At 35.5% G+C, this 26791-nt stretch overlaps 1 protein-coding gene across 3 annotated transcripts in view; it reads left to right on the top strand.

Annotated features, from left to right (window-relative positions):
* The window catches only part of ALMS1 (ALMS1 centrosome and basal body associated protein), a 214449-nt gene that overhangs the window by 148666 nt on the left and 38992 nt on the right, over window positions 1-26791 (top strand). For 2 of the 3 annotated variants that reach the window (XM_037736112.1, XM_037736111.1), the window contains 3 exons: window positions 8050-8184; window positions 9804-9974; window positions 22430-23592. In XM_037736112.1, coding sequence (XP_037592040.1) covers window positions 8050-8184; window positions 9804-9974; window positions 22430-23592 — 1469 coding nt within the window. Of the gene's footprint in view, window positions 1-8049; window positions 8185-9803; window positions 9975-22429; window positions 23593-26791 lie in introns of those variants that run through there. The other variant, XM_037736113.1, reaches the window with a different exon arrangement.

Raw genomic sequence — 26791 nt, 5'->3', positions numbered from 1 at the left:
ACTTTTTAAATGAAATAATATCCAATCAAGTATGTTTTTGAGACTAAGATCCATAGAAATCTTGATTAAATTGCCACATTATCGCTGTCAGATATTACAAATTAATTACATTACATTAATTATTACATTAATTAATGTCTCATAGGCCGGATTCTGTAGGGAGATATGTAGCTCACATGATTTAAAAAAAAATTTTTGTTTTTTTTAAGAGACAGGGTCTCACTCCATCACCCAGGCTGGAGTGCAATGACGCAGTTGCAGTTATAGCTCACTGCAGCTTTGAACTCCTGGGCTCAGGTGATCCACCCACCTCAGCTTCCTGAGTAGCTGGGGCCATAGGCACACACCATCATGCCTGGCTAATGTTTTTTATTTTTTTATAGTGATGGGGATCCCGCTAAGTTGCCTGGGCTGGTCTTGAGCTCCTGGCCTCAAGCTGTCCACCCGCCTTAGCCTCTCAAAGTGCTGGGATTACAGGCATGAAGCACCACACCCAGCCCCCATGTTGTTTTAAAATTTTTTAAATTTTCTGCCAACCTTTAAAATTAAAAGATTTTTGATTCCCCTTGAAAAAATCAGAAAATCTGGTTGCCCTTTGGCTCACATTCATTCATGGCAGTAATCAGCTGCAGCTGAGCCATGGCTGTCTCCCTGGAGGCAGGATATCCATTCTCCTGTTTGCTGTCATCCCCACAGCTGAGACCCAGTTGGCTTTATTCATCCACTTTATCTTTCTGGTCACTGTGGGTGTTTCAGTTTCAATCTTATATATAACCGCCACTGTTTTTTTTTTTTTAAGACGGAGTTTCACTCTTGTTACCTAGGCTGGAGTACAACAGCATGATCTCGGCTCACTGCAACCTCTGCCTCCTGGGTTCAAGCGATTCTCCTGCCTCAGCCTCCCGAGTAGCTCGGATTACAGGTGCCCGCCTGTAATTTTTTGTATTTTTAGTAGAGACAGAGTTTCACCATTTTGGCCAGGCTGGTTTTGAACTCCTGACCTCAGGTGAGCGACCTGCCTCCACCTCCCAAAGTGCTGGGATTACAGGCATGAGCCACTGTGCCCAGCCCCTACTGTTTTGTAAAAGCTCTTTTTCTTCTGCATCCCTGATATTATACTTTTGTAGCTGATAGATGATAATATTTGTTAAATGAAAACTCCAGTAGCCACTGAAAATTCTGTGTGTATAATTGCCTTTGTTTGTTAACATTTATACCTTTTTATCCCTGTGTATAACTATTAGGTGCTGCTGACCCTAGGGCAGTTTTTTAAACATAGGGAGACTCTAGACCATAGAACATAGAGTTAATGATGTCATGTGATAGCATTAATGCCTTTGTGAGGAAAATTAATGAGGTCTGCTTGTTAAAGCACACATTCATTTCTTTAGATATTTTTGTTCTACTTCAAAACTCGGTGAAGTCTTTTTATAAATGCCTTTTGAAATAAGAGAAGCATATCTGCCAGCTAACATTGAGAGTGCCAAGTAAATAAAAAGAAATAGTTTTACAAAATATAGTTCATAATTGAAAACTCTTATGCACCAGGAGATCCCTTATGTGTTTACTGTCCATATGCAAGTGGCAATTTGGTTGAAACAGATAATCCTAAGACCCCACTATCAGATACTTCAGGTGAGGGTAGATATGGAACAATTGTCAGAAAACGAAGTGAACTCCATCAGAAGTCTGCACAAAGAACTCACTAGCTTTACCTCACTCCTAGGCTTCATTTCATAAGGATGATATGTTTGAAATAAAGTCAGGTTCAGTTATCTGAGGACCCCTAGAATCCCCTATCTGTTGATCCACTTCCAGAGTTTGCATCCTAAAGAAAAGCCCTCCTCCTGGCTTATTCCTTAGTGCCATTTCACCTTGGGAGAAGCGGAGCCTTAGAACCTCTTGCCTTAGAGAATCCAAGAAGGATAGAGGAGAGAATGTCTGACTGGAAACTGAACAGTGACCTATGCGTTAGCTAAATGAGCTCATAAAATACCGTATCATAAATTCTCAGTGGAAGGGGTGGAATGTAAAAGTGAGAAAAATCTCTTCAAAAATAGAACATAAAGAGAAGGGAAATGATTTTTTAAAATTCAACATTGTCCCAAGGTTCAACATCCAAAGCAGGCATTTTATAAAGACAATAGAGAAGACCAAAAAGAACGAATCAAAGGACTCGTATAGGAATAAATTTCGGAATTGAAAAATATGAGTTTCCATACCGAAAGGGACTATCATGTACATAAAAATACACACCAAGGCACATGACCTTGACATTTTAAAATTGATTTAGAAAGAGATTCTAACAGCTTCCAAAAAGAAAACAGATTCCATATAAAGAGATGGAAATGAGATGAACATCAAACTTCTCAAATGTAATAAACAGAGTTAGAAACCAAAGGAATAATACCTTAGAATTCTGAGAGAAAATTATTTCACTAAAACAGGGGAGTTTATTTAAGTTGGAAAACAAAAACAAAAACAAAAAACATGGGATTAAGGAAATGGTTGGGGACAACACAGGAAACAGGAAACAAATTCGCACTGTGACAGTGGTACAGAAGGCCTAAAACCCATTCAGATTTGAACCCTGCAAGGAAAAAGGCAAATTGATAGGATATGTTATGTGATTACAGGAATGTATAGGTAAATTCAACAATACTTTTCAGAAATGTGAAAGATCAGGAAATAGAGAAAGTATTTGAATAATGTAACTAAAAATTTGACTTATAATATTATGAGGATTTTGCATTTTTAAAAGAACACAGAACATTTGATGAATTTGTTGGTTTCAGAGAACTGATGTTCAAACAGACCAGCTTCACTGACCACACTCTAGCTAAATTAGAACTCAACAATAAAAATGCGGAATAATGAAATAAAAGAAAGATCTGTTTATAACAGATTGAATGGTGTTCTCCCAAAATTCATGTCCATGGGACTTGAATGTGACCTTATTTAGAAATAGGGTCTTTGTAGATGTCATTAGATAAGGATCTCAAGATTAAATCATTTGGATTTAAGATGAGCCCTAAATCTAGTGACTATTGTCCTTATAAAAAGAGGAGAGAAGACCATTGAGGACAGAGGCAGAAATTGAAGTTATCCTGCCACAAGCCAGAGAATGCCAGGAGCCATTAGAGGCTGAGAGAGACAAGGAAGAATTCCCACCTGAAGCCTTCTCAGGGAGTGTGGCCCAGCTGATACTGTGATTACAGACTTTTAGCCTGTAGCTGTCAAAGATTATATTTCTTTGGTCTAAGCTGCCCAGTATATAGTAATTTGTTATGACAGCCCTAGGAAACTAATATACCATTCACCTATTTGAAAATTTTAAAATGTAATTTAAAATAACTCAGAAGTTAAAGAGATAAATCATAATGGAGATTACAGTATATTTAGAACTGAAGGATAACAAAATTTTAATATCAAAATTTTTGGAAGAGAGCCAAAGTGGTATTTAGGGGTAAAGTTATACACTTAAATACATATATTAAAAATAAGAAAAATCCAGTCAAAATCCCAGCAGGTTATTTTTATTATCAGAAACCAACAAGCTTATTCTAAAATCGATAAGGAAATACAGAATGCCAAGAAGAGCCAAGGCAATCTTGAAAAGAAGAATAAATCTAAAGGATTTGCACTAAGAGGTATCAAAACTTATTATAAAGTTGTAGTAATTAAGACAGTGTGATATTGGCACAAGAATGAACAAACTGACCATAAAACAAAATATTCCAGAAACAAATTCACATATATATGGATACCTGATTTATGTTAAAGGTACTACTCAATACGATGGGATAAAAATTATTTTGGGAGTAAAATGTGCAGGATAAGTTAGATATTCATACTGAAAAAAATTGACTCTCTTCCTCACATTATAAAAACCTATTCAAAATGGATTGCAGATCTAAATATAAAAGGGCGTAGATAGATGAACGATTGATAGATCTATCAAAAAATGGAGGAGTATTAATCTGGTGATAGGAAAATACTAAACTGGATTTCCCCTGCCCCCCCGCTCCCAAAAAGAACCCACAAAGGAAAATATTGACAAATATGGCACATTAAAATGAGAAATTCTAAGAGTCTCTCTGAACCTATTCTGGTTTGGGAAGCTACCTAATAATTAAAAATATATCAAATAAATGTTTAAAAATATTTATAAACAATACCAAATAAGATAGTAAAATGCAGCCACAGAGTGAGGGAAATATTTGTGATACATGTATCCCACAAAAGACATATCCAGAATATAAAAAAGAATGCCTACAAATCAATATGAAAAAGGTATTCAGACTAATAGAAAAATTGGCAAAAGACTTGAATAGATTCTTTACAAAAGAGAATATCTAACAGCCAATTAACATGTGCAAAATATTTCACTTCATTAATCAGCAGGGAAATGTAAATTAAAACCACAGTAAGATAGCTCCATATACCTGCTATTAGGATGGTTGAAATGAAAAAGACAATACCGTATTGGTAAGAATGTAGTAGAACAAGCAGAACTGATTCACTGCTGGTGAGAGTGTGGATTGGTCTAATAACTTTGGAAAGCGGTTTGGCATTATCTACTAAGTTTCACAAAAGCAGAACCTATGACATAACTGTTCTGTTCCTAACTCTATACTCCACAGAAAGGGTGCATACAACCACGAAGAGAAGCATACGCAAATATTCTTCACAACAGTATTTGTAATAGCTCCAAAGTGGAAACTACCCAAATGCCACGTATTTATCCAGTAGAATGGATAAATTGTGGCATACTAACATTATTGAATACTGATTAGCCAGTGAGAATGAGTGAAGGCAAATATATGTAACAGCACTTAACGAATTTTGCAAACAACTTGAGAGAAGAAAGCAAGACACATTTATAAAAAGTTCAAGAATATTCAATACTGATTTGCTGTATTTAAAATCAGGCGTTACCCTCAGCACAGGGGAGATGGAAGGAAGAATGAGAGGAGCATGTAGGTTTCTAGCCAGATTTTATTTCCTAACCTGGGTAAGGTTATATACACTTGAGTTTTTTAATTCACAGAGCTCTATATGTGCACATTTTCCCCCATATTTTCCACTGTGCAATTAAAAAGATCTTTTAAAAAATGATATGGTACTTAGAAATGAATCTAAAAGGGCATGCAAAACTATTTTAAGATAAAATTATAAAACTACATTGAAATATATTAAGGAAGACCTAAATAGTTGGAAAATTATACAGTTGTAATAATAAAGATGTCACCAAATTAATTTCTAAATTAAATGCATTGTTACTCAGAATTTCAGTAGAATGTTTCATGGAACTTACAGGCTGATTCTAAGATATTTATGAAAAATCACTGAAAGTATATTTAAGGAATAAGATAAGGGATCTTGCCATACCAGACATCAAGACTTATTACATGTGCAGCTTATTTAAGACATCATTTGCAAATGAATAAACAGAAAGAAAAATGAAACAGAATGGTGACCCAGAAACTCATCTATGAATGTGGAAGCTTAACATATACAGAGATGGCATAACAATCTGGAGAAAGGATGAAGAGGAACTACTCAATAGGGTTTAAACCAATGAATATATATCTGGAAAAAATGAAATAAGATAAATCACTGCTGTGCACTAAACAAAAACATCTAGTGTTCAGGCATATTAAAAGTAAATGGGATAACTAAATTTTTAAAATTCAGATGGTCTGTCCTTATGACCACGTGATGATTAAAGATTTCTTAAACAGGACACACAAAGCACCAACCCTAAAGGAAAAATACAGTAAATGTGCCATCATTAAAATGAAAAGTTTTTTGCATAAGCAGCATTAAACAATTAAAAGACAAGAAATAGACTGGGAGAAGATACTGATAAAGCATGCCACCTGCAAAATCATTTTACAGGAATGTTCATGGCAGTGCTTTTCAAAATAGAAAATAGCCTTAAGTTGATCAATGTATTCATATATATTAATAGAATAATACATAACATTGAGAATCAGAGACACATATATTAATTGGCTAAATCTCAAAATCATAATATTGAGTAAAAAAGGACATATTGTGTAAAGGTACAGGCAGCATTGTATCCTTTACATAAGGTTTAAAGACTTGCAAAAGAATGATGTACATTGTTCATTAATGTATGCAATGTAATAAAGAATTACAAAACATCCTTGATATTGATAAACTCTAAATTTGGTATAAAGGTTGCTACTGAAGGGCCAGGCACGGTGGCTCACGCCTGTAATTCCAGCACTTTGGGAGGCCGAGGCAGGTGGATCACAAAGTCAGGAGTTCTAAACCAACCTGACCAACATGGTGAAACCCCGTCTCTACCAAAAATACAAAAATTAGCTAGGCATGGTGGCGTGCACCTGTAATCCTAGCTGCTCAAGCCTGAGGCAGGAGAATCGCTTGAACTCAGGAGGTGGAGGTTGCAGTGAGGGGAGGTCATGCCACTGCACTCCAGCCTGGGCAACAGGAAAAAAAAAAGATTGCTACTAAAAAGTGAGAATGGCATCACTGGGAACACCTTACACAAGGAACATTATATTTGTAATATTTTATTTCTTAAGCTCTATGGTAAATACTTTGGTGTTCATTATGTTGCCTATACTTTAGGTATGCCTGAAATAGTTTATTAACATTAAAACATTTTTAAATGATCTAAAAATTTCAGAAGACATTTAGATAAGAGAGATTAGGAGGATTGAAGTAATAGAAATAAGAAAAATGTATGGATTTAAAAGTTGTGGTTCTTTGCATTTTTAGCAATCTTTATTGCCTTTCTGATTTCTTTGTTGAAAAATATACTTACAGATAAAAAATGTAAGATGATCAAGAAAAACAAAGCAAAGAGAAATAGTATTAGACAAGTTTAAAAGGCTATAACTGCATGAGATTTTAAAAAATTATATGTGAATGCTGTGTATAAAATCTAGATGATAGGCCAAGTGCAGTTGCTCACGCCTGTAATCCCAGCACTTTGGGAAGCCGAGGCGCGTGGATTGCCTGAGGTCGGGAGTTCAAGACCAACCTGACCAACATAGAGAAACCCCATCTCTACTAAAAATACAAAATTAGCTGGGTGTGGTGGTGCACGCCTGTAATCCCAGCTACTTGGGAGGCTGAGGCAAAAGAATCGCTTGAACCCAAGAGGCTGAGGTTGCAGGAAGTGGAGATTGCACCATTGCACTCCAGCCTGGGCAACAAGAGCGAAACTTTGTCTAAAAAAAAAAAAAAAATCTAGATGATAAAAATGCTATTCTTGGATTATGTGAAATATAAAAATTGACTCCATAAATGGTAAAAACTTTGAATAGGCCAAAGAACTTGAAAGCATTGTTCAGATCTTTTTTCCTTTGAAAAAACATCTGATCTTTCCTTTTTTTTTTTTTTTTTTTTTTGTTTTTTTTGTTGTCATCTTTTTTGGTCCATTTTTTTTTTTTATTTTTTTTTTTTTTTAAAAAAATTTTTTTTTTTTTTTTTTTTTTTTTTTTTTTTTTTGTTGCTGTTGCATCAAACCATCAAGGAACAAATTTTATTTAGAATGTTACTTTATTTTATTTCATTTCATTTTTTTTGAGACAGTCTCGCTTTGTCACCCAGGCTAGAGTGCAGTGGCACAATCTCAGCTCACTGCAACCTCTGCCTCCTGGGTTCAAGCAATTCTCCTTTCCCAGCCTCCTGAGTAGCTACGACTACAGGCATGCACCACCACGCTGGCTAACAGAGACGTTCACCATGTTGAACTGGCTGGTCTTGAACTCCTGACCTCAAGTGATCCACCTGCCTCAGCCTCCTGAAGTGCTGGGATTACGGGCATGGGCCACTGCGCCCAGCCTTAGAATGTTATTTTATTTAAACTCTTGTTGTACACAGTAAAATATGAAGATTTTTTCAATTCATGTCACAGTTTTTACACGGTGGAGCATAAGACCTAATATATAAATGGATTGAGGGTTTTGCTTGTAATTTTGGGGGAGGATTACTTGTCTATTGTGTTTATTATCTTTCCTTCTCTGAGATCAGATGATATTGTTATTCCAGATGCCTCAGTTCAAGTGCTAATCACTGGGGATGTGAACCTCTCAGACAAAAAACCGAAAGAGAGCCACAGTATGAGTGCTGTGACTGAGGCTGCCCAGGCTAAAGAAAAAGAACCCTTGCAGAAAGATACTGCAGGTAGCTAAACTGGATCGTCTGCATATTATTTTCTTCTTGTCTTCTAAAATGAGGCTATTCCCTTGACAACAGAAACAAATATGTTCTCTATTTTTTTCTTGCTGTCTTTAGCTCTCTTCTATCTCGCTTATATATGAAATAGTTAAGGTATTTTTAGCTACATTTTTTAATATACTTTGGCAGGTTAAATTGACATATTTAAAGCTCTTTGAGATACTTCTTGAGATCTTTTGGATATAGTAAACAAATTAATCTCATTGCCAGAAATTCATTTAATGGACTTTTTAACCTCTGCTAATAAAAATCTCTCAATTCTGAGATTCAGACCCTCAAATACCATTTTTGTATATAATCCTTTATTCTTTAGGAATTCAGCTTGTTTACTTCCTACCTATCAGTTACTTTACTTCAGAGGGATTATGCTGATTTAAATGCCCCTAATAGTGTATTTAAGTTAGGATTGGTTTTGACTTTGAGAGGAAAACAAAAGCGAAATAACATTGGCTTAAAGAAAACAGAAAACTATTTCTCTTTTTTGTAAAAATCCAGACGTTAGCATCCAGAGTTGACGTGGTACTCCAGAGTTTCAGAACAAAGCTGTTGCTCCCATTTTTCTGACATTTTTGGCCTCCATTCTTAAGCTGTATCCATCAGCCCGTATTGCATCCAGCAGGAAGAAAGGAAAAGAAAAAGCACATTTGTTCCTTTAAGGATACTTCTGAGAAGCTATATATATCATTCCTTTTGCATTCTATTGGCCAGACTTAGGCACATGGTCACATGTGCCAGGGAAGCTGGGAAATTGAGTCTTTATTCTAGCAACAACGTGCCCAGCTAAAGTTAGTGTTATGTTTTGAGGAAAAGGAAAGTGGATATTAGAGGACAGATAGTATTTATAGTTTCTGCCCCAATTGTAAACTAAAACATTTTAGAACATAATTAGCTGCTTCTTTTCTTTAGATATTACTTGTTTAAAAAGGTTAGATTGTATTCTGGGCAACACTTCTGAATTTTACCCCATTTTACTATTACTAAATGAATGTTTTAAAAAACAGTTTTGATCATATTAGTTGCCTAATTAAAAACTTTAGTTTTCATTGCCCATAAGGATAAAATCTAAACTTCTTTAGCACTGTTTTCCAGAACTGTAGAATCTGTAGAATCAGCTCCCAAGCAACTTTCTAACACTAGTTCTCACCTCTTTTCCTTTTAAATTCTATAATCAAATGCTAGATACTTGCTCTGTTTCTTAGATGCTAAGTTACTTTCCTGACTCCATTCTTCTGTCATGTAGTCACCTTTTTTTTCATCTCAATGTGTATCCCATCTTAGCTATCTTCTAATGCCAAAGTCAGTTGTCTAGAGTTCTGTGCTCCTACCTGCAATTAGTTTTTCTTTCTTGAATACTGATACCTCCTTTTTAACTTTTTATGGTATCTGTTTATGTACATGATTTTTTTGCCTGTTTTCAATTATTTTCTAAACACTTTTCTGAGTCAACTTTTATTTTTCTTCAATATCACTAACAAAGCCTTTTACATGATACATACTTGAGAGACATTTAAAAATATTTTATGTCAAGTTCCTCTCTGTATAGTGTGTTGATTTCCCTTTCGTAGATTCCAGTGATGCTGCTGCTGCAGAACACTCAGCTCAAGTAGGAGACCCAAAAATTAAGAACTCTCCAGACTCGAAAGCCATTACACAGAAAGAGGAGATCCATAGGAAGATGACAATTCCCGAAGAAGCCTGGCCAAAAGATAAAGAATCCCTACAGATAAATATTGAAGGTAATGGGATTGGGTTGTATGCGAGTGTCTGTGTCTGTGTGTGTACATGAGGGTCAGTGTTTGTGTGTTTCCATTTCATTCTGATGAGCATATAGTCTCATGATTAAACAAAAATTCCTTTTGTTTAAACTGTCTTGTGTAAAGTACTTTGATGCTACTTTATGTTGCTGTATATGTATAGACAGATAGATAAAGAAAGATAGATAGATAGATAGATAGATTCGTAAAGTAATTAGTACTTTTTGGAAAAGATATTAGCAACTTAGAAACAGGATTATAAATAAATACCTAAGGCTGATAGTAATAGAAGTGAAGCATCTTGTCTCAGTCCCCAAACAGAGACAACCTTAAATACATTCCAGAAGACTGTGGCAAAGACAATGAGAGCATCAATACAAACTTTAAAAAAATTACGGTAAAATTAAATTTATTTGTGTTTGTCCATGGCTCCCTTAGACATAAAAGCATATAAAACACAAGACGTTACTACCTGGCCGTTAAGCTTTACCTCTTAGTGGAAGATCGAATAGCCTAGATAAGGAGAAAAAAGAGTCAAGGAGCTAATCTACCCATACTGGATCTTAAATAATCCAGGTTCAACTGCTTACATCAAGAATGTACAAAACAAGGCCAGGCACAGTGGCTCATACCTGTAATCCCAGCACTTTGGGAGGATGAGGCGGGTGGATTACAAGGTCAGGAGTTTGAGACCAGCCTGGCCAACATAGTGAAACCCTGTCTCTACCAAAAAATACAAAAAATTAGCCAGGTGTGGTGGTGGACACCTGTAATCCAAGCTACTTGGGAGGCTGAGGCAGGAGAGTCACTTGAACCCGGGAGGCAGAGGTTGCAGTGAGCTGAGATCACTCCATTGCACTCCAGTCCAGGCAACAGTGCGAGAGTCTGTCTCAAAAAAATAAATTAAAAAAAAAAAAGATTTTTTGACAATAGTACCAAGACTACACAATGGGGAAAGGATAGTTTCTTTAACAAATGGTGTTGGGAAAACTGAGTATCCACATTTAAAAGAATGAAGTTGGACGCTTTCTTTTACACCATGTACAAAAGTTAAAAAGGGTTAGTGACATACATAAGACCTTAAAACCGTAAAACTCCCAGAAGAAAACATAAGGGAAAAGCTTCAGGACATTGAACTTGGCAATAATTTCTCAGATGTGGTACCAAAAACACAGGCAACAAAAGCAAAAATAGACCAATGAAACTTGAAAAATTATGCATCCCAAAGTAGATAGTTAAGAGTGTGAATAGGCATTATGCAGAATGGGAAAAAAGATTTGCAAATCATAGATCTGATAAAGGGTTAGTATTCAGAATATGTAAAGAACTTATGAAACTCAATAACAAAAACCCAAACAACTTATTTAAAAAAAAGACATAACTTATTTTAAAATGAGCAAAGGACTTGAATAGACAATAGAAGACATACAAATGGCATATCAAGCATATAAAAAGATGCCCAATATCTCTAATTATAAGAGAGATGCAAATCAAAACCACAGTGAGATATCACTCACTCCTATTAGGATGGCCACTATCAAAAGAACAGAAAATAGCAAATGTTCATGAGGATGCAAGGAAATTGAAACCCTTGTTCACTGTTAGTAGGAATGTAAAATGGTGTAGCTATTGTGGAAAATGGTATGGAGGTTCCTCAGAAAAATAAAAAAGAATTAATACATGATCCAGCAATCTCACTGCTGGGCATGTAACCTAAAGAATTCAAAGAAGAACTTCATAAAGATCCCTGTATACACATGTTTATTGCAGCATTATTTATAATATCCAAAATATGGAAGCAACCCAGATGTCAGTCAACAGATGATTGTATTAAGAAAATGGGAATTATTTGTCAATAAAGAAAATATGTTACATACGTACAATAGTATATTGTGTAGCCTTAAGAAAGAAGGAAATCCTGTCACATACTACAAGGTAAATGAACCTCAAAAACATCATACCAAGCGAAATTATGTCAGTCACAAAAAGATAAATACCATATAGTTCCTTGCATTTGAAATACCTAAAGTAGTTGAAATCATAGAAACAGAAAGTAGAATAGTGATTGCCAAGGTTTGTGAGAGGGTGGACAGAGAATTAGTATTTAGTAGGTATAAATTTCAGTGTTACAAGGTGAGAGAGTTAGAGATTGTTGCACAACAATGTGAATATACTTAACACTACTGAACTATACACTTAAAATGGCTAAGATGGCTAACTTAATGTCATACTTTTTGCCACACATATAAAAATAATACATAAGATGAAGAATTAGAACATTGCAACTCTGCAGGGGGTTGTGTGGGAGACATAGCTTGCAAAAGAAAGATGGAAATATAATCTGTAAAAGCATACTCTAGAAGACAAGAAAATTTTTTCTAAATGTTTTACACTTTGAATAATTTTAGAAGACATGAAGTGTATGAAACAAAAATTGATAGAATAATGAAATGAAAAAGGAGATTTATGGGATAGAACAAAATGAAATTTAAAAAAAGTACCCATTAGAAGAAAGAGGTGAAAGCAATTAGAAAAAAATTATGGAATTTGAGGACTGACAGTGAAAATTCAACACAATGATATCTTTTATTGCCTCTAAAGAAGGTAATAGAAAAATAAAGATCTAAGGAAGAATGGAGCTTACAAATTTATGTATGTCTGTACTTTTAGACGTGGAGTCTCATTTTGTTGCTCAGGTTAGAGTGCAGTGGTGTGATCGTAGCTAACTGCAGCCTCAAACTCCCGAGCTCAATTAACCCTCCCACCTCAGCCTCTAGAGTAGCTAGGACTGTAGGCATGTGCTACCATACCTGGCTTGAACCTGCAATTTAAAAGGGTCCAAGTCTTAGGAAACTGAAATGTATGTTTGTGATAGTACTGAACTTTAAAAAAGAAAAAAAAAAAAAGAATTATGCAGGCATCCATACAGAAAAAGCAAGTAGAAAATGCTAAAAGACTGGAGGACAGGGAGAGGACAGGGTGGTTAAAGGAAGTATAAATGAGCAAACTTCAGCTTTAAAGTTGTAAAATCAAAAAACACATGTGTAAGTATAGTATTGAAAATTATAAAAGTTACCTCTGAAAGAGTTAAACTGTAACATCTAAAATATTTAGAAAAACAGGAGAGGTAAACATGGAGGTAAAGGGAGGAAAAAAGAAAACAGTAAATTTGTAACGAAAGGAAAAAATGCCATAAAATGAAAGGTGGCAAAGCATACATGGCTATATATAAGTAAACTAAATTCACCTATATTTAAAAAAAAAAAACTTCTTGGATTATATTAAAAAACAAACTCAGTTCCATGCTATGTAACAAACATATCAAAAGTAAAATGACTGAGGAAAATGGAAAGCAAAAAGGAAACCTAGAGATATATCAAAAAGAAATTTGGGGACATTAATATAGATGAGGTTAAACTCACCAAAAGTTTTGCAGGAATTGAAGAGGGATATTTATATACTGATTTGCAATTCACAGTGAGGTTATTTTGCATAAATCTTTAAACATCAAATAACTTAGCATAAAAAATTCATAAAATGAAAACCAGGAGCTCAATCAATAAGGAAATTTATGTTGCCTTAAAAAAGTGTGAAGGTATGGAATTATATGAAAACGAATTATATGAAAACAACAACTTTTCAGATAGATTGTGAGGCAAAAGGTGCTTAAAGGGTGGGGGGCCAGAAGGTGGAATTTGCTCATAGGGAGAAAAAAATAAAGCAGACATCCTTAGGAAACCTTCAAAGAGAAATGGACAAGTACAAAATAATGGTGGGGAGCTTGAACACACATAATTAGCTTATGACAGATAATAGAGATAAAAAATTTTTTTGTAAGTGAAGTTTAAAAATTCCTGGGAATAATACAAGTAATGAGATTGGGCTGTGTTTGTGTGTGTGTGTGTATGTGTGTGTGTGTGTGTAAGTGTGTAAGCCTATGTGGTTTAAAAAACTTAAAAAACAAAACAAACAAAAAAAATACTTTCCAAATGACCATAGAACATTTTTTTCTTACATCTTTATTCAGATATAATTTACCCATTTAAAGCATGTAATTCAGGCTCGTCTTAGTGGCTCATGTCTATAATCCCAGCACTTTGTGAGGCCGGGGTGGCCAGATCACTTGAGGTCAGGAGTTCAAGACCAGCATGGTCAACATGGTAAAACCCTTTCTCTACTAAAAATACAAAAAATAGCTACTCTGGAGACTGAAGCACGAGAACCTCTTGAGCCCAGGAGGTGGAGGTTGCAGTGAACCAAGATATTGCCACTGCACTTCAGCCTGGGGGACAGAGCAAGACTCCATCTCAAAAAACATAAAACTAAATTAAAATAAAATATGTAATTCAATGATTTTTACTATTTTCATAGATAAGTACAATCAACCATCACCATAATCAATTTTAGAATATTTTTATCACTTCGAAAAAGAAACTCTGAGACTTAAGCAAATGCTGATCCACTTTTTGTCTCAGTATATTTCCCTTTTCTGGACTTTCATACAAATGGGACCATTAAGTCGGGGACAAAACATGAAACTTATGGCCCACCCATAATGAAAAATGTTCAAGGAAATTTCCGTATAAAGGAGGCCTCCAGTGGGCTACACTCTTACTATAAGAATAAAAGATAAATAGGCCCATGTAGAAGGGGACAGTAAGAAAACCTTGCCTGTTTTAACCTTGTTAATGGGTTTGGGGAGAGAAGACAGAAAATTTATTCTGAGAATTTATAACCACAAACCAGTGTTCACACAGGTTTACATCTATTAATTTTGTACTGGTATGATTTATTAGTGTAGTAGATTACATGTGTGTTCTGAAAAATCTCAAGCCCAGAATTTAATTAAAAATGGCAGTAGTTTGGTATTGCAAACTCACGTGCCTGTCAGATACAAATGTACATCTTTCTGAAGAAACTTCAACTGAGACCTCAAAATATTCCCTAAAATACCAAGCTCATAGTCAAGGCACTATGAGTAGAAACGATATCAACAACAACAAAAAAGAAATGAGACACACAATGACAAATTTCCAGGGTTCCTTGGCAAAATGTCTGATTCTCAGACCAGGACAGGAAACATATTAGCTGAGCCTGAACCCTTTTGTAGTGCCAGAAAGTAAAGAAAAAAAAATCTATAGGAATGGGAAATATGTCAGTGGAACACAGGAGCCAAGTAAAAAAGTTCCCAGTGGCCAAAGCTGGGGCAGTTTCTGCAGTATATTAATAGTATTGGATCATAACCAAAATATAAAATAAATACCTATGAGTCCATACTGATATAAATAAACGATTTAATAAATAAATGGGGAAAAATGACAAGTCTCCTGTGCAGAATTCTAAATAATGTATGTAGACATTCCACCCTCAAGGAGGTGGAACAAAACTCCCCACTCTTAAAGAATGAGTTGCATATGGTAACTTCCAAAGAGTGTATTTTTATAGGAAGGGTGAAAAAGAATAACTGTATAGTGAAGAATTCTGGCAAACATTGACTCAGCCAGGTCATCAAGATCAACATCAACAGTGGTAAGTCATGTTGATAGTATGCCCCCTTAATATGCAATGAGAAATACACTTTAACTTTGAAATCTTCCCCAAAACTCGTAACCCCAGTCTAATGAGAAAAACATGAGACAAACTCAAATGAAGGACATTTGTACTTGACCAATACTTCTCAAAACTGTCAGAGTCATGGAAAACAAGGAATGCCTAGCAAATTCTCACAGACCTAACAGAAGCCTAAGGAGACATGATAATTAAATGCAGTGTGGTGTCTTGTATGGGGTCCTGAACAGAAAAAGAGCAGTATGTAAAAAATAAGGCAACACAAATAAAGTATGGACTTTGGCTAATAATAATGTAACTTTATTGATTGATTCATTGTAATATATTGTATTAATGTAAGGTGTTAATGGGAAAATGGCTATGGCATATGGGGAATTATCTATACCGTCTTCACAGTTTTTCTGTAAATCCAAATCATTCTAAAATAAAAAGTTTATTTTAAAAAATTAATGCATTCATTCTGACATTAAAACAGGTAGATAGATGATATTTTTAAAGGAAACACTTTACAGCTTCTCTTTGGCATAACCAATTTGCCAGCATTACTGCTCTTGCACTTTGGAGCTGTTATTAACTACAATTAGGGTTACTTGAACACAGGCTCTGAAGTATCGTGACAGTCACTCTGATACCCAGACAGCTACGAAGTGACTAAGGGGCAGGTAACGTACACGTATGGACATGCTGGACAAAGGGAGGATTCACGTCCTAGGCTGGAATGGAACAGTACGACAAGAGATTTCATCATGCTACCCACAACGATGTACAATTTAAAACTTACAAATTGTTTATTTTTGGAATTTTCCATTAAATATTTTTGGACCATGGTTGGCTATGGGTAAATGAAACCTTAGCAAAACCACAGATAAGAGGACTTACTCTATTCATACCTAATGTGTGGGGTTTCCCCCCACATTAAGCAGTTCTGACACTAACAACCTTTACTTAGCATAGTCCCACAGGCTATGGGTTCAGTCCCACAAGACTGATCACCACTTTAGTTACCATTTGCATGGCTTGGCCTTCTATACTTCTGACCAGCTAGCTCTAAATTGTGGTGAGGGGGATTCCCGTGACCCCCTCCTCAGGTTTGATAATTTGCTTGAATGGTTCAGAAAACTTAGGTGACAATTTCTTACATTTTCTGATTTATTATAAAGGATATGCATGAACAGCCAAATGAAGAGATACATGGGCAAGGTATAGGGAAGACGCACAGAGCTTCCATGTCCTCTCTGGGCCTGCCACCCTCCCAGCATCTCCTGTATTTACCAAATGTGAAACTCTTCAAACTCTGTCTGTTAGGATTTTTATGGAGATGCCATTATGTAGGCAGTATTGATTAAATCATTGATCATTGGCAATTGGCCCAACCTGCAGTCCTTGTCCCCTCCCCAGAGATGGGGGATGGGGCTGGAAGTTCCAGCCCTCTACTCATATGGTTGTTCCCTTGGTGAACAGGCCCCCCCATCCTTAGGGGCTTTCTGAAATTCACCTCATTAACTTAAACTCAAGTGCAATCAAAAGTGACTTGTTATGAATAACAGACTCTCCTTGAATCTTTGTCACTCACTCCTGAACTGTTTCAAGACGCAGGTACAAAAACCAAGTATTTTAATAAAAGATGATGCTCCTGTTGCCATTATCATGTTTTCCCAAGTGGAAATTACAAGGGTTTTAGTAGCTCTGGCCAGGAGCTAGGGATAAGACAAAAATATATATTTATTATATCACAGTATTGCACTTTACAGGGTATTAAAATGAATTATACAGTAATAATACTAAAAGGATGCTACTGGGACAAGAGACTGATACATCAATGAAACTACTTAAATGCAGTGGGCATTTACTCTATAATAAAGTTACCATTTCAGATCCTTTTGGAAAAAGATGGATTATTCAACAAAAAATGCCAAGATGCTTTGCTAGCCGTTTAGAGTATGGTGACAATTTTAAGTCGTAGCCATACTTTACTCCTGTCACCAAAATCCAAGTATAAAAAAGAGAGATCATAAAAGTTCTGTATGAAGTCATGGTCATCTGACTTTTCTAATAAAATTAAGCGGGAGAAGGCTTTCAAGGTCTGACAAAATCTTGGAGTCATAAAGCCAAAGATTTGATAAATGTATATATTAAAATTAAAGTATCTTTATGGTAGAAAATATCATAATGCAGAGTCAATTTATAAACAGAAAATGGGAAAACAATTTTAAGAAATCAAGAAACTGAGAAAAGGGGCTAATTTTTTCTTACTGTGCAAAGAGCTTTTTACAAATCAATGACAACCTAAAAGGAAAACAGTCAAAGGACCTGAACAGAAAGTTTATAGTAAAAGAAATGCAAAAGGCCATTAAAGATATGAAGAAATACTTAACTCTTAATAAAGAACGTACTAAAACACAAATTTTGTTTTACCTGTCAAAATAGCACAGATGAAAAGATGTGATTATCCTTAGTATTGTTGAGTACATGGGGAAACATTCATGTACTCTTATAAGACTATTTTTAGAAGTGCAAATTTGTTGCAACATTTTTTAAGATGTCGGGCAATTGGACAATATCTAACTAATGTTGAAATAAGTGTTCTCTTTTCACCCAGACTTCCACTTATGGGAATTACAGGTACACAGATAAAGTTGTACCCAGAAAAATAAAATAAAATTATACATACACACACAAACAAATGTTCACTGCAGCATGCTTTGGAAGAATAAACAATTGGAAATAACCTCAATATTTAGTTAAATTATGGTAAAGTAAATCATTTTTAATATAAAATGTTTGTAGATTCATAAAATCTTGCTTTGAACAAGTTTTACTTGTAGTTTTACTCTACTTGGCAGGAATTTTTCTATGAGAAAACTTGTTTAATACTGGTTGTCAGAAAGTGGAACTAGAAGGTTCAGAGATAACAGAGACCTTTTCATATTAAATTCTTCTGCATTATTTGAATATTTTGCATGTTTAATTTTAAAAAGTCTGCAGTTCTAGATATGAAACACTTAAATAAAAAGCAATAAATCATATTTTCAGTATACTTTGATATACTTGGGGAGAATTTTGCAAATGTTATGTATAAAATTAATTTCCATTATCAGAAGTAAATAACCGTTTCAACTTATTTGACCTTTACTCTTAACAAAGTGCCCTGAGATGATGGTGCTTATCTAATCCTGTTGTTCTATAAATAAAAGCCCTTTATACTTAAGGAATTCAGCTTGCTGCTGCTGCTGCTGCTGCTTTTTTTTTTTTTTTGAGATGAAGCCTTACTCTGTCGCCCAGGCTGGGTGATTCTCCTTCCTCAGCCCTGCCAGTAGCTGGGATTGCAGGTGTGCAGCACCATACCTGGCTGATTTTTGTATTTTTAGTAGAGTTGGGGTTTTACCATGTTGGCCAGGCTGGTCTCAAACTCCTAACCTCAAGTAATGCACCCCCCCCCACCTTGGCCTTCCAAAGTGCTAGGATTATAGGTGTGAACCATCGTGCCTAGCCTTCACCTTGCTTATTTTCTACTATTCTCTCTGTATTTTACTTCAGTCTCAGATTGGAAGGAATATGTTCATTCAAAATACTAATATTAGAAAATAAACATTTTAGAGCAACGCTATCTATTTCCTTATTGTTTTACTTACTGCTTTAATGAATTTTAGATAGCCCTTCAAATTTTTGCTTTATTTGTCCTGTTGCCAAGGTATTCTTTCTGAAACACATTTGTAATTATGTTACTCCCCTGCTTAAAATGGTATATTGGCTCTTCATTTCTTTTAAGAATAAAATTTTAACGTTTTTGGTCTAATGCTCCAGGACCTGTAGAATTTGTCCCCAAATAACCTTTGCTACCTTACATTCTTCTGCTTTATAAATTGTAGAAGTCACACATACTGAATATTTGCATTCTCCCTAATTGCCTCAGTGCTTTCCTACTTTTATGCTTTTGCTCATGCTATTTGATGAAGCAGCGGAAAGGCCAGCATGACTGAAGTATAGTTACTGTAAGAGTCGTACAGAACAAGGAAGAAAGTTACACATATTTGTGCCTCCTGTTAAGGAGTTCGAGTTTTGTTCTCAGTGTAAGAGAAGGCCATTGAAAGTTGCTACATAGAAAATGACAAGTCCAATTTACATTTTAAAAAGATTACTTTGACCACTATTTGAAGAATAGATTGGAAAAGCACAAGATGGGACAGTAGACCTATTAGAGACATGCAGTATTATGATAGGAAATAGAAGTAGACAGATGTGTGGTTGATTGGCGAAGGATTAATGGCAGGAACAGGAAGAGGAGGGAGTTGGAACTATCAAGAATAACTCCCAGATTTTGGCTTGGGCAGTAGGATGATGTGCCATTTACAGAGATGTGAAAGACTAGGGGAGGTAGAGTTGTCAAGGAGGCTAGAATAGAGTTCAGTTAGATGGCTGTGGCATCAGAGTGGATATATCATGTATATATTTGAAACTCAACAGAGAAATCATAGCTTGAAATATAAATTTGAAAATAGATAACAGCATGAAAATGGTACTAAAAGCCACAGGGAGAGATGAGATTACCTAGACAGAGAATATAGAATGAGAACATTTCCTGGAATTGGCCATACATGGAGGTTGTTGATCATGTTAGCAAAATCCAGGAGTTTTAGTCCAGGAGTATGGCTGTATTCTGCAGTAATTTGAATAGTGAATTGGGGTAGGAAGAGAAGTAAAGGAGAAGAAAATAGTTTCTACTTGAGAAGCTTGGCTGTGAAGAGGAGCAGAGAAATGGGCCAGTACCTGGAGGAAGATGTGAGGATTTTCTAAACATACATGCTAAATGATGTTTTCAAGCCGCTGGAAACGATCCAGTAGAGAGGGAGAACCTGAAAGATAGAAGAGAGATATGATAAGGAAATGAAGCAAGGTCTTGAAAGGAAGATGCATTGGGCTCCAGGGCAGCAGTGGAGAAACTTGCCTTTAAAAGAATGGAAGATTTTCTGCTCTTGTGTCAGTTTGCTGAGAATGATGGTTTCCAGGTTCATCCATGTCCCTACAGAGGACACGAACTCACCGTAACAATGAGAACACATGGACACAGGGAGGGTAGCACTACACACTGGGGTCTGTTGGGGGGAAATAGGGGAGGGACAGCGGGGGGAGGGGAGTTGGGGAGAGAGAGCATGGGGAGAAGTGCTAGATGTGGGTGATGGGGAGGAAGGCAGCAGATCACACTGCCTCGTGTGTGCCTATGCAACAATCTTGCATGTTCTTCACATGTACCCCAAAACCTAAAATGCAATTAAATAAATAAATAAATAAAATAAAATAAAAGAATGGGAGAGGTGGTGGTGTCTCTGTATCCAGAAAGGTTGTGGGAGCAGATGGATTGGCATAGGTAGCAGCTACCTCAGGACATCCACAGAAAGTGATCCCTCAGCCCAGAATGTTCTTCTTCTGCCTGTTTGTTTGTTTAGCTCTCATTTTTACTTCATATCTTATCTTCCTCAGAGAAGTCTTCTCTAGCTACCATTTCCTGGTTAAATTTGCCTTTTATCACCTTGTTTTTGTTCTTTGTAGACCCTAATTTAGAATTATATATTTGCTTATATTTATTTGTTTGGTGGAAAAGCTGCAATCTCAAGAACCTATAGAAGCTAAATGAAATCTCCCAATTTTTAAATGTTGCTTGTTAATTCTAAAGTTGTATAGTTTTTTTGTACTTTAGGTATTAAAGCAGGTCCTGTGTATCCCACTGTACTTTAGGGAAATCCATAGGGATTCCTAGAGTATTTTGTGAAAACTCTGCTTGCCAGTAATCTATAGTGTGGGTGAAAAGGATCCCATCATTGCATGTATGTATCTTTGTTTCTGCCCATGATGTAGAACTCTAAAACAGTGTTTTGATATCATATTAGAGATTACAATTAGGGTTTATGTTTATGTCTCAGCACATTCCTACTGCTGTAACAAAATTCTGCAGATTTAAGATTAAGGCACTGGCAGATTGGGTGTTTAGTGAGAGCCCAGTCTCTGCTTCCAAAATGGTGTCTTGTGGCTGTGTCCTCACATAGTGGAAAGCAGGGAAAGGCCAAACAAGATCCTTCAGGCCCTTTTATATGGGCACTAATCCCATTCATGGAGGTGGAGCCTTTATGACCTAATCACCTCCTACCTAATACTGTTAATTGGGGATTATGTTTCAACATGAATTTTAGAGGGACACAAACTTTCAAACCATAGAAAATCGTAAGATATTTCATCTAAAACGGCCTTTTTTAAAAAAAATATAAAGTAATGGTTGTTGTCAAAAAGTGAAGATGGAAAGAGGTAAATTTTATGTATGTTTTACCACAATAAAAAAAATTTGGTAAAAAGTGAAAGATGGTCCACAGAAAAGGAATTTCAGAAGGCTCTAAAACATGTAAAAAGGGCTTTTAAAAATTTATCCATTTTTAGTTACTGATTATGAAAATGAAATGTCATATTTCTTAGCTGAATATGGGGTTACTAATATCTATCTCTCAGTTTTAATTGCAAGATTAATTAGAAAACCATATATAGAGCATATATCACAATACCCCACGCAAAACAAGTGGCAAATACATATAGCAGTTGCTCTTATTATCTGGAGAATTAAAGTGCCTTCCTCGAGCTCACATAGCCAGTCAGGGGCAGACCCCAGGCCAAAATTCATGTCTCTTAAACTTTTACTGTACCAGTGAGGCTGCTAAGAACTAGGCATGAATCTTTTGTGCAGGCAGTGAATTTTCCAACACTTTATATATAAATTGTTCTTTCCTTTAGTCTTTGTTCTATATCTAAAGAATTGTGAATAGTATTTCTAAACAGAATGCTAATATTTTAAAGTTCTTTCAGAATCTCTTTTTTCTCCTTTTCAGAGTCTGAATGTCATTCAGAATTTGAAAATACTACCCATTCTGTCTTCAGGTCGTCGAAGTTTTACATTCATCATCCCGTACATCTACCAAGTGATCAAGATGTTTGCCATGAATCTTTGGGAAGGAGTGTTTTCATGAGGCATTCTTGGAAAGATTTCTTTCAGCATCACCCAGACAAACATAGAGAACACATTTGTTTTCCACTTCCTTATCAAAACATGGACAAGACTAAGCCGGATTATACCAAAATAAAGAGTCTCAGCATCAATGTGAATTTGGGGAACAAAGAAGTGATGCATACTACTAAAAGTCAAGCTACAGATTATCCAAAATATAATGTACAAATTAATGATCCAAAAAGGGATCAGAAGCTCACCCCAGGGCAAGCAGCTCAGCACACTGTGAGCTTGAATGAACTGTGGAACAAGTACCGGGAGCGACAGAGGCAACAGATGCAGCCCAAGTTGGGCGACAGGAAAGAACTATCCTTGGTGGAGCGACTTGATCGTCTGGCTAAACTTCTTCAGAATCCCATCACACATTCTCTCCAGGTCTCAGAAAGTACACATGATGATGGCAGAGGGGAACGAGGTGTGAAGGAATGGAGTGGTAGACAACAGCAGAGAAACAAGCTTCAGAAAAAGAAACGGTTTAAAAGTCTAGAGAAAAGCCTTAAAAACACAGAAGAGCTTAAAAAAAGCAAGGTGTTTTCTCATCATGGAGCTGGGAGGTCTAATCAAATTAAAATTGAACAGATTAAATTTGATAAATATATTCTGAGTAAACAGCCAGGTTTTAATTATATAAGCAATACTTCTTCGGATTGTAGGCCCTCAGAGGAGAGTGAGCTGCTCACAGATACTACCACCAACATCCTTTCCAGCACCACTTCTACTGTCGAATCAGATATATTGACCCAAACAGATAGAGAGGTGGCTCTGCATGAAAGGAGTAGCTCTGTTTCCACTATTGACACTGCCCGGTTGATTCAAGCTTTTGGCCATGAAAGAGTATGCTTGTCACCCAGACGAATTAAATTGTATAGCAGCATCACCAACCAACAGAGGAGATACCTTGAGAAGCGGAGCAAACACAGCAAGAAAGTATTGAATACATGTCATCCCCAAATGACTTCTGAGCACACCAGAAGGAGACGCATCCAGGTACATGGCTACAAATTCCATCTGGCAATGTGACTGCCCTTTTCATGGACTTTTTAGTTAAGCTTTGCACACAGGTGAAAAAAAAAGCCATTTGCCCTTTCCTCTCTATACCATTTCTTACCAACTGGAAAAGAGTGAGAAAGTGTAGTACAGTGCTATTGTGAGTTGTCATTCTTTTCATCAACATTCATTTACGAATAACCTTTTGAATGAAGGGCTTTGCTGCTAGATCCTTCAGAGTGTGCAAAGTTTACCCCTGAAATGGGGGAGCTTTGAGATTAGAATGATCTCTATCCTGAACAATATTGCTGAGTTGATGTTTATTTATTTATTTTTAATTCATTCCTCTCTGTCTTTCAAGAAATATATTTGAGGTTCTTTTAAACACACACAGACAAACTAATAATACAATTTTTTTTTTTAGTAATTGAAGAATTGAGGTGATTTAAAAAGTTGAAGCTGGGGTGAGCTACAATATGATTTTTGAAAAATAAGTAAATAAGGAATTGTGAATAATGGAAAGACAAGTCGAAGCCAGAAGGAAGATAAATAAGCCTTGTGGATGTGGTTGCTGGAAGTGAGCTACAAATTTGGCTTTATATTTTCTAGCACTTAGGGTTGCTAGAATTTTGTGCTCAGTTATGTTCATTTTTTATATAAAAAGAAAACAAAATTTTTAGAAACATTACAGATAAATCTGATAGAGAGACCTAAGATAAATTTCTCTGTCTTCTTAAAGAAGGCACCACAGTGCAACAGTGTCCTCCTGTAAGGGCATTCCCACATTCCTTAGTTTAGGGAGCTAATAAGGCAGCTCTTGTGGGGTCAGTAATGTAGGCCATTGCTTTAACCCAAGAGGAAAATTTCAAGTATCATTAGACATGTTCTCCAAAGAAGGATGCTTGCAAAACGGTTCAGTGGAGTATGGAAAGAAAAATATTCAAGTGTATATTCATTTTTCTCAACTTTTAAAAATTTTTATTTTTGTATATGTTTTATGAGTACAGTAGTGACATACATATAAATAAATACATATTTTGGCAATCCATGCTAAAAAACATTTTGTCAGTAGGATTACATGGTCTGGAGAAAGTGAGGCATGAGATGTTCAGAAAGTTTATTATACATATTATTTCTCATAATTGAGCTTTTGGTAGTGTTTACATATATAAATAATAGAATATGATATTTTCTAAAGGAAGAATTGGGAATGACACAAAGTAAAGCTTTTGTTCATAGGGGAGATAGAGAAATGGATCCAGGAAAGGGTTTGTGTGTGTGTAGTAAAATACACATGACATAAAGTTTACAGCTTTGATCATTTTCAAGTATACAGTTCTGTAGCATTGAATATATTCACAGTGTTTCATAACCATCACCACTATCTAGTTCTAGGAATGTTTTATTAAGCCAGTGGAAACCCTGTACCCATTAAGAAGTGACTCCCTGATCCCTCTTGTCACCAGACTCTGCCAACCAGTAAGCCATTTTCCAACTCTGTGGATTTTCCTATTCTGGTTGTTTCATATAAATGAAATCATATAATATATGACCTTGGTGTCAGGCTTCTCTCGCTTAGACATAATGTTTTCAATATTCATCCATGACATAACATGTATAACAATACTTCATTGCTTTTTATAGCCAAATAATATTCCATTGCATGTATATACTACATTTTATTTTTCCATTCATTCATTGATTTGAGTTGTTTCCACTTTTTGGCTATTGTGAACTAGAACTGATTTAGGACATCTGTATACAAGTTTTTGTCTAAACACCTGTCTGCAATTCTTTTGGGTATATCTAGGAATGGAAATACTGGGTCATATGGTAATTCTGTGATTAGCTTATTGAGGAACTGCCAGACTATTCCATAGTATCTGCACCATTTTGCATTCCCATTATCAGTGTATAAAAGTTCCTCCGACCCTCCTTTTTTTCACAGTGACTGCTTTAATTTATATTTGCACCAGAAGTTCACAAGGGTTTCAATTTTACTGCATCCTTGCCAACACTTATTTTCTACTTTTTAATATATATACTAGCCATCCTGTTGAGTGTGAGTTGGTATCTCTCATTGTGGTTTTTATTTGCATTTCCCTAATGATTATTCGTGTTATACATGTTTTTATGTGCTTATGTAACCATTAGTATATCTTCTTTTGAAAAATGTCTTTTCACGTCTTTGACCATTTTAAATCTGGCTGTTTGGTTTTTTTGCTTTTGAGTTATAGGGATTTTCCATATTTTCTGGATATTGATCCCTTATTAGATACATGATCTGCAAATATTCTATTTTGTAGGTTGCCTCTTTCTCAGTCACTCTGCTGTGTCTTCTGATATACAGAAGGTTTAAATTTTGATGTTGTCCAATTTATGTTTTTTTTTGTTTCTTGTGCTTTTGGTGTCTTCTAAGAAATATTTGCCAAATCCAGTGTTGTGAAAGTTTTCTTCGAAGAGTTTTATAATTTTAGCTTTTACATTTAGGTCTTTGATCCATTTTGAGTTAATCTTTGTGTATGGTGTAAGATAAGGGTTCATCTTTATTCTTTTGCATGTGGCTATCCTGTTTTCTTAACACCATTTGTTGAAAAGACTTTGATTTTCCCCATTGAATGTTCTTGGCACTCTTGCCAAAAATCATTTAGCCATGTATGTTAGGGTTTTTATCTGGGCCCTCTATTCTATTACATTAGTCTATATGTCTCTCTTTATGCCAATACTACACTGTTTTGATTTACTATCTTTATGAGTTTTGAAAGCAGGTGATGTGAAACCTGCAACTTAGTTCTTTTTTCAGAATTAATTTGGCTGTTGGGGGTCCCTTGAGATTTCCTGAATTTTAGTAAATATTTTATTCTTTTTAATACTATCATATGTGAAGTTGCTTTCTTAATTTCATGTTTGGATTTATTGCTAATGTATAGGTACATATATAAATATTTTTTACATAGTGATCTTGTATCTTGCAGCATTGCTGAATTTATTAACTATTTTCTTGTGATTTTTAAGGATCTCTAGGATTTCATGTTGAAGAAGTTTCCTTCTTTTTCTATTTTGATGAGTGTTTCTATCATGAAAGCATTTTGTTGTTTGCCAAATACTTCAGCATCTATTGAGATTACTATTTTTTTCTTTTCTTTTTTTTTTTTTTTTTTTTTTTTTTTTTTTTTTTTTTTTTTTTTTTTTTTTTTTT

The sequence above is a fragment of the Cebus imitator genome, unplaced genomic scaffold (assembly GCF_001604975.1).
Source record: "Cebus imitator isolate Cc_AM_T3 unplaced genomic scaffold, Cebus_imitator-1.0 Scaffold23, whole genome shotgun sequence".
Taxonomy (NCBI): Eukaryota; Metazoa; Chordata; class Mammalia; order Primates; family Cebidae; genus Cebus; species Cebus imitator.
This window is presented reverse-complemented; position numbering and strand designations above follow the sequence as displayed.